The 12,805-nt window shown below is 40.1% G+C and overlaps 1 protein-coding gene across 3 annotated transcripts in view; it reads right to left on the bottom strand.

Moving 5' to 3' along the window:
- JARID2 (jumonji, AT rich interactive domain 2) overlaps positions 1 to 12,805 on the bottom strand; it is a 286,725-nt gene that overhangs the window by 110,779 nt on the left and 163,141 nt on the right. For all 3 annotated transcript variants that reach the window (XM_011962733.1, XM_011962731.1, XM_011962732.1), the window contains exon 3: positions 7,729 to 7,870. In XM_011962733.1, coding sequence (XP_011818123.1) covers positions 7,729 to 7,870 — 142 coding nt within the window. The remainder of the gene's footprint in view (positions 1 to 7,728; positions 7,871 to 12,805) is intronic.

Below are 12,805 nucleotides of genomic sequence, written 5' to 3'. Positions count from 1 at the left end.
AACAATGTCTGAGGTGAAAAATATATTCAACAGGCTTACCAGCAGATTTAGGGTATAAACTATCTAAAATGCAACATAAAGATCAAAAAAGGAACAAAACACATGAGCTATGGGACAACTTCAGAGTAATATATATGCAAATGAAGTCCCCAACGGGGAGACTAATGCACACAAAAATATTTGAAATAATAATGGCTCCAATTTTTCCATAGTAAATGAAATCTACAAAACTAATACACTCAATGAATCTCAAGCTCTGGAAATAAAAACTCGGCCAAGACACATCATATCAAATTGCTTAAAACCAGTAAGGAATTCAAAAGAAAACTGTGGTAAATGATTGCTCCTACAAAGCTATGAAAATGACAACAGGATTCTCATCAGAAATGATGCACATTGGGACAGTGAAGCAGTGTCACTGAAGTACTGATGGTGAATGACTATTAAACTAAAATTTTATACCCAGCAAAAATGTCTATAAGAAATGAAGGTGTATTTTGTATAACTGCATGTAATTCTACAATTATCATAAAAGCATGTTTTTAATGTGGGTGAAATAAGATCTTCCCAGACATACAAAAGCTGAATGATCAACAGCAGGCCTAATGTTAGAAATGTTAAAATCCTTCAAGCAAAAGCAAATGAAAATGATACTAGAAACAAACATGACAACTAGGTAGATAACATGAAACAGCAGATAGGCGAGATTCACCCATATTTACTTTATATTTACATCCACGTCTTTTGTGTTCAAAATTGCCACATCATAATCTATTACTCAATTTTCTTTACTTTCTGCAGTAGAGAGTACATTTCACCCATGATAATTCTAAAGTTGAAAATTGAAATAGTATTTCTCTCTTATTTATAAAATAGATCTCAAGGTTGTAACAACAAAATAAACTCCAAGTAATCTGGTCAGTGGAAGCTTCTAAACATAAATCAAGGGTTAAGAGAAATGTTAAGCCTTTTGCTGATTGTTTTTGCTTTCACTTTTTTGCATTTAATAGTAAATTATACTACTAACTTATTTTTGATACAGGAATGAGTAAAAACTAGACACTTACTTAATATAATTCTAATTCTTAAGGATGCTCACTTTGAATAACACCAATTTATGCATGCTATCAAGCAAGACATGCATCTGGGTTTATCTTCCTTTCAAACCTGAAGTGAAAAAAGTATTTTATACCATCAAAGTACCTCAGACCAAAAAGAATAAGGAACACAGTAGTGCAGGCAATGTAGCTGTGAATATCATACCTGTTAAAAGCCTGAGAGAATTCTCACCACTTTCAACATGTATTTATATCCAGAGGCATGTCATATCTCAGAGTACACTCAGTTATGAAATCCAAACACTTCCAAAAATTCCTTACATTCAAAATTCAATCTAATAAGACAAACAGTGTTTAAACTAAGTCCTGTAGGATCGAAAGTCTAACTAAAATACAGCAGCTCCTTTTTTAACAAAAAAGTTACATCCCTGCAGAGATAGAATCTGTACTTCTGTACTAGCTAAATAGAAACTCTTAGAGTTTTATTTTAAAGTGTGTTAGTACACAAAAAGCAATATACTCTTCTAAACAATATAGTTGACCGGGTGCAGTGGCTCATGCCTGTAATCCCAGCACTTTGAGAGGGCAAGGCGGGCAATCATGAGGTTAGGAGATAGAGACCATCCTGGCCAACACGGTGAAACCCTGTCTCTACTAAAAATACAAAAATTAGCTGGGTGTGATGGCATGCACCTGTAGTCCCAGCTACTCGGGAGGCTGAGGCAGGAGAATCACTTGAACCCGGGAGGGCGGAGGATGCAGTGAGACGAGATCATGCCACTGCACTCCAGTCTGGCGACAGAGAGAAACTCCATCTTTTAAAAAAAAAAAAAAAAAAGAATATAGTTAACAAGGGATCTCAACACTAAACACTAGGGGGTCTCTCCCTAAGGTGAAGCTATGACTAATGTATGTTAGCCACGATGTTATCTGCTCACCCCACCACTCTTGCCTGCTCCATTCAGGCAAACATCAGGTAGCACCAAGCTCAGCAGGGGAAATTTACACCACACACCACAGGGTCCTTCCAGTGACTCAGTAACTTCAAAAGAGGGAGTACCCATACATTTCCATCTGCCTACAGATGGCTGCGGTAGGGCTGACAGAGAGGAAAGATATAAATCATCATTTGTGTATTTTAAAAACCCTCTGAAACACGTCAGAGAAGTCTCGAAAGGATGTGCATACTCACATGTAGCAATTCATGTGTCACATATACTGACAATGGCCACTAACATCTAACACACAGAGTACTGCTTGTACATCAGAATTATTTTTATTTATTTATTCGCTTATTTAATCTTTTTCGAGACAGAGTCTGGCTCTGTCCCCCTGGATGGAGTGTGATGGCGCGATCACAGCTAACTGCAACCTCCATCTCCCAGACTCCAACGATCCTGTCATCTCCCCCTCCTATAGATGGGACTACAGGCTCATGCCAACAGGCCCAGCTAATGTTTTTTGTATTTTCTGGAAGAAATGGAGTTTCACCATATTGCCCACGCACGTCTCTTCAACTCCTGGACTCAAGCGACCGGCCCACCTCAGCCTCCCGAAGTGCTGGGGTTATAGGCGTGAGCCATTGCACCCGACCAATATACCAAAATTTTCTTCAAGAATTAATTTCTTCAGGTCACAAAACACCATCAGGCAGTTACTACTGTGATTCAAATATTTCAGATGAGAGAACTAAGGCCCAGACATATTATATTATATAACCTGTTCAACGGGTATTATACAAGACCCGTTGATTTACACAAGTAAATGTTCAAGATACAATGATAAGTCACACAGCCTGGCCCCAGTCTATACACTCTTTACGCTGCACCATAGTCTCCATAAGACCCACTTAAGAATCACCATTCTCTTGAAATTTTTCTACCCTCTTCCCCCCACTCACCCACAGATAAAATATAAACAGTTAATCTTGCTCTCTATTTTAGTGGCCAACTCAGATGATCTCTTTTTTGAATCGTATATTTCAGATCTCGTATTTACTTACATCTAAAAAAAATGCCATCACCGAATTCATTGCACTTTGTCTTTTCATTCCTCAAACAAATCATCCTCATCTCCATAACCATCCTTCTGAAGACTTTCTGACCACTAGTCCACACCCGAACAACCATACTCCGTCCATTCGGGTTTCTACACATACTGCGAGACTGATGCGGCAAACACACACTTTACAAGAAGAACTGAGAGGAATAAAAGGGCAACATGACAGAGATAGGCAGGGCCGCCTTCACATTCAGAACAGGATGAAAGTCTCTGTAATGGTTTCATTCTAAACAATATAAATTATAAACTATGTAAATATATCATTAAAAAAACAACCTCACCTACCACGGTGATCAAAAGAAAAAGACAAACAACATCCAGAACTAAAAACAAGACTCAGCCTTCGGGGTCCAACCAGCACAGAATCTCTCCGGTCACCTTTTCTTGGGCTGCCCTTTCCACGAACACAGCAGAGAGATTCTGAAGCGGGCTGGCTTTTCCTTTTGTCAACAGGCACCTCAGATGACCTTTCGATGGCTAGATAAAAATATACCAGTTTTGGTTTTGACTTTTTCGTTGTTGTTGTTATAGTTGCCTCTATAAAGAAAAACTCTGAGGAAGAGAATCAGAAACGAGAAAACTCCAAAACCCTGAAAAACTCTGGACTCCACTGGTTTCTATCACTAAAAAGATCCCCAGTGTCAAGTAAAGGCACTGGCAGTAAATACAGCAATATCTGACTTGGGGTTTTCTGCAGAAAAATAACACTTAGTAAACACATGGATGTTTTAACTGAAGAATTAAAACATGTTATTAGCATCATCAGAAAAATGTAATTGCTTCAAGGTACAGGTTGGAAAAGTAGACTGGATAAGGTTAGAACTAAGGCTACCATCAGTCTTCATTATAGATTTTTATTTTCCGTAAGAATGAAGTCAAGCACATAAAATCCCTCTTAGTCTTCCCCTTTCCCCATCACCCTAGTGTAGACAAAAGGCATATATTTTGCTGATGATTCTAAAATCATGCACAAAAAAGGATGTGTAGAGTAGGAGTAATTAAATGTACAAGAATAGCTAACTAGCAATTCGTATCATTCTAAAAAATAAAAGAGAAAATGCTCTTTCCAAAGCACGTCCATAAATTACGACCCTGTCATATGATTTGAATGTGGCCCCCCAAAGCTCAAATGTTGGAAACTTAATCTCCAATCCAACAGTGCTAAGAGGGTGAGATCTTAAGAAGTGATTACATCATGAGGGATCTGCCCTCATGAATGGAATAATGTCACTATCTAGGGAGTGGGTTTGTTATAAATGCAAGCTTAGACAGGCGTGGAGGCATATGACTGACTGTAGTCCCAGCTACTCAGGAGTCTGGGGCACAAGGATCCCTTCAGCCCACACATTAGAGAACACAGTAAGTTATGATCACACCACTACATTCCAGCCTGGGTAACAGAGTCAGACCCCATCTCTTTGAAAACTAAACTGAAAAAAAACAAAAACAAAAACAAACCAAGCTTAGCACTTTCTTCTGCTCTCTTGCCAAGTTATAATGCAGCAAGAAGGCTCTCGCCAGATGCAGTCCCTCAGTCTTTGAACACCAAGCCTCCAGAAATATAAGCCAATAAATTTCTGTATTTTTAAAGTTACCCAGTCTCAGCAATTCTGTTATAGCAACACGAAACAAACTACAACAAAATGAATTTTTAAGAATCAGTATTTTCTCTTACAAAGTCTAAAGGCCAAAAGAGAATGTAAATGGTCAATCTTAAAAGTTCTTCCCCGCTGGGCGCAGTGGCTCACACCTGTAATCCCAACACTTTGGGAGGCAGAGGTGGGTGGGTCACCTGAAATAAGGAGTTTGAGACCAGCCTGATCAACATGGAGAAACCCTGCATCTACTAAAACTACAAAATTAGCCGGGCATGATGGCACATGCCTGCAATCCCAGCTACTCGAAGGCTGAAGCAGGAGAATCCCTTCAACCCGGGAGGCAGAGTTTGCGGTGAGATCGCGCCATTGCACTCCAGCCTGGTCAACAAGAGTGAGGAGGAAAAAAAAAAAAAAACCTCTTCCCATGTATAATGTTTAGGAAATTTTAAACTCACAAGTAAAACTTAGCATCTGTTCAACAATCCACTAATGTTATTTTAAAATAGCCATTATGGGTAGTTACTTTAGACTCAACTTCTCATCTTCAGAGACAGCACATTCCATTACCCTATTAGAAAAGTCATTCTGTATGTGAGTTGAAGACAGGTTATGTATTACAGTTTCACCAGTATACTACCCAAGCTCTGGAAATTCAGGTCCCAAATCATTTACTCTGCTTTTGAAGGCAGGGTTCATCCCAATCCACTAAATACTGAAGGATCAAAACAAAGGAGTGCTTTAAGGCCTTAAGTTTTAAGTTATCATTTTATGCTTGCCACATACCCTGCAACACCACAGGAAATGCATGCCCTGCCCGGGTGTGGTGGCTCACGCCTATAATCCCAGCACTTTCAGAGGTGAGTGGATCACTTGAGGCCAGGAGTTCAAGGCCAGCCTGCCCAACATGGCAAAACCCCATCTCTACTAAAAATACAAAAATTAGCCAGGTATGGTGATATGTGCCTGTAATCCCAGCTACTCAGGAGGCTGAAGCATGGGAATCGCTTGAATCCAAGAGGCAAAGATTGCAGTGAGCTGAGATCGCACCACTGCACTCCAGCCTGGGTGACAGAGTAAGACTCTTGTCTCCCTCAACCCCCACAAAAAATAAATGCATACCCTAATGACACTACGTATTTGAAGGCTACAAAATCTTTCTCCTATAATCAAGAGTGCCCCAGACCATCCTCAAAATCTACCCAAGCCTATCAAACCTTAATCCACGTAAAACCTTGATGAGACCAAAACCAAGTTAGCAGGTCGCAATGAATCCTTAATTCAGTAAGATAACTGACACAAGAATAATTTAAAAGGATTTGCCATGCCTAAGTTTTCCTTCAGCCAACTCTGAAAAGAGTTTCTCTTTTCTACCACCCTAAAAAATTCCAGTTAAATGACTGCTTTGCACTCAGGTGCCACATGACACTGTGGTCTGATACAAAGAGAAAGTTAGCAGCACTATCTTCTGAGAGAATCACAATGAGTTAGGGACAGAGTCCCTCCTTAAGAATGAAGCCTACAACACACATCACTGCACCTGGATGCTGACCAGCTCTCAGACAGAAGTGAGGGTGATGGCCAGCCACACAGCTAAAGGAGTGGGTGCCCAGACTCAGAGAATTCTGCTCCCCAAATGGAGATGAAAGTTGATGCCAGATGCATGCCAGATGCCCAAGTTGGAGGCATGGATAATATTATCACACATTCCAATATATTTACTGACACAATTTTTTACACATCCTTAAAATCACTCTCTTGTGATAATTCATGTTTTAAACTGGAATGGGGAATGTTTGTTATGGAGTATCTGTAATATAATAGGTTCATCACTGAGACACTCTTTTTAAAGGAGTGACATACAAAGCTCAGCATACGGGAAGATCCTAATTATGCTAATAACGAATCTTATGACATCTTCTAAGACAAAGTGCTGAGGATGAAGAGAAAATGAGAGAAGCATACAGATTCAATGTATTTAAAAGATGACACCTCGTGATGGAGAAAATAAAGACTTTGAGCTATGCATCTCAAATTTCCGACCTGAAAACGGGAATTTTAAATATCTGCACATGGCTAATCTTGTCCTTTTCTCTTAATTTTTCACTCTACTCTGTTCTTCTTTAGATAGACACACGTAGATTGTTTCTGAAAAGTAAATTCTCCAGAATGAGTAGACACAGATGGGCAGACAAGGGGTTGTTTTTTTTTTCTTTTCCTTCAATCTCTGAAACTAACAAATTCTAAGAAAAAGTCATGAAGCTAGTCATCCAGGTAAACATAAAGAGAACAAAGGGAAATATAAATTCTAAGAGGGAAAAAAAAGGAAATAACAGGTATGAAGTACGGTAGATACTAGGCAAAGGGTTTCAAAAACACCCAAGTAAAATCATTATTATAAAATGTCACTGCCACTGTTTGACCATGAAACCACAAACTCTTATCAAACTACTAAAGCCAACTTCCTTACCAAACTATCTTAAGCTTATTTAGGAAAGCCACATAAAAATAACTGCTGTTCTAAGTTTTAAGCACCAATTCCACAGCTACTAACTTGGAACTTGGTTAAACAGCAAGGGATTAAAAATACACAGTGTAATTTCAGCTTTCCTGACAAGGAAAAAACGTCTCAGAAACACCACATTTACTTCTTCAAATTTTTAGAAAGATCTCTTTTCAGAAGTGGCAAAACATCACCTAATATATATATTCCTCAAGATGACGGCTGCTAAGAATCAATTAAAATGAACAGTTAAGACAGGCATTACAAGCTGGCAACTCTTTGGCTAACTGTGCCAGCAAGAACAGAGTACTTTTTTTTCCCATTTTTAATTATAATTATTAGACAACACTTAGAAAGCAGGACATTTGTTACGAAACCTCATAATTCTAGCTCCTCTACGAAAAATCAAAAGATTGGGTGAGTGGGCTCACATTATCATGTGGAGAAAACTGGCACCTGAGTTTGCAGTCCCTGGTTGAAGGTACCAATATTTGCAGCCTTGGGTACTAACCTTTTCCTCGACGGCCCTTCTTCAAAATCTGAAGAACTAACATCGTTGCTAGTGGAGGACACTTGGGATGCATCGTCCTTTTCATTCTCTGACTGTTCTGATGCTGGTCCTAATCCCTTAGACTGGTCATTACCAAGGAGCCCTACAGGTGAGAAAAGGGGACAAACACTTAAATACATCACATCAGGAGGCAGCACTTTACCACAGTCAACCCTACACAACGATGGTGAAGACAGACAAGAATGTGGGCACAAGAGAACTGAAAAGCATGTATCTCTTTTGAATGGGTGGAGAAAAGTAAAACCTCATTCTATTTGACACCTTTAAAGAGAGTGAAATGCCTAAGAGGGAACCAATTTCAGCAGTAAGAAATTCGACCAGAAATTTGGAGTTGTAATGCTATACTTGAGGATTCGTTTTTAAAGAGTACGTAAACATCTTTTGCGGCTAAAGGGTTGAAAGGAAGAAAGGAGTATCTGTTATCAAACTAGTCACTCTTGAAGTGGTAAATATTGACTCTACAGATACTGAAATCCTTTCTGGAATTGCCTGCAGGAACCAGTACCTGCCACACAAGAAAAGGCAGCCTTATCTTTGTAGCCACGTCTCAGATATTAACTAGAAATCCTACTCCACTTGTTTTCCTTCATAGCCATCTATAAGATTAGATTGTAACCAGATTTGCCTTTGATCATCTCAAAGGATAAGGATTCTCTATGATAGCAGATGCTAAGCAGGGGAGTCTTGGTGCCCATGGATGTGCTTTTAGTAACCAAAATGTGGAAAGAAGCTGCGGGCCCTTGGGGCGCTAAAAAGCAGCTGTATAATAACTGATATGGAAGTATTTTAACCAGCAGTAAGGTCACACTATAGGGAAACGGGTGAATAAAAAAGCCTCAGAGTCCCTTACATCAATGTAGGTTCTGCCAACAAGAAGCTTCCAGTGATGCTCATGTCCACGGCGACTAGACCCACTGTCCACTGTCTAGCCACCACCCTCAAAGGCAACCAGAGCTGGGCAGTAACAGCAATGCTAGCACAGCATTTGCAGTTTTATGGTGCTTGATCTTGAAGCCAAAACTACAGAGTGGCCCCTTGATTTTTGCTCTTCTAGTCCTTCCACCAAATTTATGCACACTTCATTCCTCTGTATTAAGTCTTTGTGACTGAAGTATCTCAGAAAGTGACTCCTGTTAATTGTACTAAACACTATGTAGAACACAGTGTTCTATGTATTTGATTAAAAAAATATATAAACATTCTGAATGAACATAGTACACACCAACAAAGCCCTGGGACCTAGCTTGTTTCTGCTTGCATTTCCCCAGTTATCTATTTTTACATCATTTCAGAGTATGAGTGATAACATAAGGTTGAAAATAAAACACATGGTTATTTACTTCAACAAATGAGGCTTTAAGAGTTGTGACAACAATACAGAAATAGAAACATATAAAATCCCCCAAAGAAAATGCTGGGAGTTTGCACTGTGAGGGCAAAAGGAGACAACTGTATGGAAATCTAAGAATCCAAGGATAAAAGCGTGGCCAGTGTTTCAGAGATTGAATCCATGTTCTCCATTACAGTAGGCACTAGTCATGTGCAGCTACTGAGCACCTGAAATATGCCTAGTGTGGAAGAGGAAATAAATTTTAATTTTACTTAATTGTAATTTAATATCAGAACCTAACATGTCATTGATAATGTTATATTAATTGTGGAAATATTTTGGATTAGATTAAATCAAATATATTAACATTGATTTCACCTACTTTTGAGTGTGACTACAGAAACTAAAATTACGCATGTACTGACAGGCACTAAGTTAGAGCACATTAGAAGTGTCACTGTGCGAGTGGGGGATCCCCTCCCCCACCCAATTAGGATACAGGCAACATTTAACCGAGATGAGAGTTGGCCAAGCAAAGTATTTATCTGTAAAAAGAGAAGATGGATAAATTATCACAGAGAAAACGGATAGAAAACTGAAAATAAAAATGCTGGTTAAAGACCCAGATGTAAAATTTAGAAGGAAAAAAAGAGGATGGACATCGTACATATGTATCGTCTTGGTTGAGTTCAAATTTTTCTTTTTGCTTTTAAGACAGGGTCTCACTCTGTTGCCCAGGCTGGAGGGCAGTGGCGCAATCATAGCTTACTGCAGACTTGACCTCCTGGGCTCAAGAAATCCTCCTGCCTCAGTTGAGACTGCAGACACATGTATAACATAACGGAGAATAAAGCACAGAAAGCAAAAAAGGGATCAATTCTGAATTTATCCATCCATTTGCTTAACAAATACCATATGCCAGGGCACTGGGGATCCAGGTTAATCAAAATCTAAAATTAAGAGAGACAAACACAGACATATGTATCACTCAGTAGTAAGTGAAGAAAAGAAAGTGCTGGAGAGGATAGTAAGTGAGCCAATGGAGCCAGCCGGCAAGCTTGCAATACCAAAACAAGAACAAGAAAGTTGGGATTTGCAGTAAGCCTGAAAACAGGTAGTGGTGATGGACGAAGAGGACAAGGAAGAAGAAGAGCTATACTAGTATCAAAAAGAAACTAAACAAGGACTAGGCACAGCTCAGGAAGACTGGGAAAGGCTCCTATACCCTTTGGTACATACCAGCAGCTGAAGTCTTAGCTGAATAAGAGGTGAATGCATGAAAGAACGACTGAACAAATGATTTAGCGTGGACTACTGTAAGAAAGTTAAGCTTTTTGTTGACAGCTTTGCTGTCAAAAGAATCTGGATGACTGTAAAGAGAAGTGCTTCTCAAACTTGAGCATGCATGTGAATCACCCCCAAAGTGTCCCCTGTTCTAACAAATTCCCAGGTGACACTGATGCTGCTTTGGCTGCTTTTTTTTTTTGGGGGGGGAGTGGGGGCAGAGGGACAAGGTCTTACTCTGTCACCCATGCTAGACTGCAGTGACATGCTCACAACAGCCTCAGCCTCCTAGGCTCAAGCAGTCCTCCTATCTCAGCCTCGAGACTGGCTGGGACTACAAGTGTGCACCACCACGCCCCACTAATTTTTTTCTTTCTTCTTTTTTTTTTTTTTAAATACATGGGGTCTTGCTTTGTTGCCAAGGCTGGTCTCAAACTCCTGGGTTCAAGTAATCCTCTCCTGTTTCTACCTCCCAAAGTGTTGGAATTACAGGAGTGAAAACCACACATGGCCTCATGTACCTTTTACCAATAATTTTGCAGAAAAAAAAAAAAAAAAAAAGACGCTTGCCTGCAAAATGTCACAGAGTTACAAGAATCAGCTAACGTGGCAAACAGAGACTCAAAAAAGTAACAGGTTGGAAAAAATGTGCATGTCTAAGAAGCATAAATGTAAAGAGACGTATAATGCTCTCCCCAACTACCCTCTCACCCTGCAGATCAATTGCCTAAGTAAAAATTAGGGGTAATTTTACGAAGAGATTTTACACATGAAAAATACCTAGGAATATTAAACAATTTTATGTGCACAAAATGCAAAACAGATAAGGCCACTCTGAGAAGGCATGACTGAGCAAAGGGCCATAGCTTTTTTTAAACTAAAGGGCCATAGGTTTTCTTATTGTGTGTTCTGGTTTTGTTGTTGTTGTTTTCCCCTTGAGACAGAGTCTCACTCTGTCACAAGGCTGGAGTGCAGTGTCACAATCTTGGCTCACTACAACCTCCGCCTCCTGGGTTCAAGCGATACTCCTGCCTCAGCCTCTTGAGTAGCTGAGACTACAGGCGTTCGCTACCATGCTCAGCTAATGTTTGTATTTTTAGTAGAGACAGGGTTTCACCACGACGGCCAGGATGGTCTTGATCTCTTGAACTTGTGACCTGCCTGCCTCAGCCTCCCAAAGTGCTAGGATTACATACATGAGCCACCGCGCCTGGCCAGGATCACAGATTTTACTGGTCCTTATGAAGGCGTAAGACTGACTTTGTTCTGCACATGATCAACTTTCGCAATCTGAGTACTTCCATTCTGTATATATCAGACCAGAAAACATTTACATTTCTTTATAGTCAGACAGCCTACGTGGGTTGAATAACTGGGCTTTTTCTTTATCTAACCACCTCCCCCCCCGCCCCGCCCCACCAACTGCCCCAATCAATCTCCACTGTACTGGCTACAACATTTCATTTTGAATGTTTCAAGCCCAGTTATACAGTCTGCCCAATCCAGGAGGGCCAGCTCAGCAAGACGGAATACGATGCCACAGGGCAACAGAGTCATTATTACAACATTAGCCAACCTAATGTGCTGCCTTTTCTTTCCCCTAACAAAGCCCTGCCACCAATTGTTAAAATTATTATTTTTAGTCAACGAGAAATAATGAAATGGCATCCCCTCCTTCACACACTCAAACCGTTTTTATTTTTCCAACCCCCTCCCCCACCCCGACCAATACAAACCTTTGTTGGGGAGAGGAGGTTAAACAGGGGAAATTGAATGAATGGCCCAAAGATTCAGTCTATCCCATTAGCATTTGTTCTCCTCTATTAATATTCAGTAGGTTGAACTTAAATTAAACCATGTCTATTGTCTTTCACAAAAGCAATAAATATGAGCTGAAAATTGTAAATCATTGCAGTAAAGGCGGCTTGGTTACTGTGCCTGCAACCTCAGCTAGTCACCATCAGCTGACGGGAGAAGTGCGTCTGGGATCCAAGACCATTTAGCCACAAGGCAGTGTCCATTTGTGCAGCCGAGAACGCTAAAGAAATTGAACACAACAGAACCCTGCCATCAGCAGCTCTGCACACTCAGGAGCTTTTCACCCCATCTCCCAAATTAGCAAGAAATGAAAAGACTGCACAAAACAATACAACAAAACAGGCTTCTTTCTGAGTCTGGAACAGCAGCATCAAAATGGAATAGGAATTCCTGTGGTTCTTGGAAACTGGAGATACTAGTGTACTAGTGTACGGCCATCTCCCTCTTGATGGGTGTTGGGAAAACTGAAACACAAATTAGGCCAAAGATTCCTTTAGCTGAAGGAACTTCGAAAGCAACCAAAGAGAACGACAGATTTCGGAACACAAATGTATGGACAGAAGACAATTCTTTTCTAATATCTGA

The sequence above is a fragment of the Colobus angolensis genome, unplaced genomic scaffold, assembly GCF_000951035.1.
Source record: "Colobus angolensis palliatus isolate OR3802 unplaced genomic scaffold, Cang.pa_1.0 Scaffold6, whole genome shotgun sequence".
Lineage (NCBI taxonomy): Eukaryota > Metazoa > Chordata > Mammalia > Primates > Cercopithecidae > Colobus > Colobus angolensis.
Note: the sequence above shows the minus strand (reverse complement) of the source record. Positions and strands in the feature narration are given on the sequence as shown.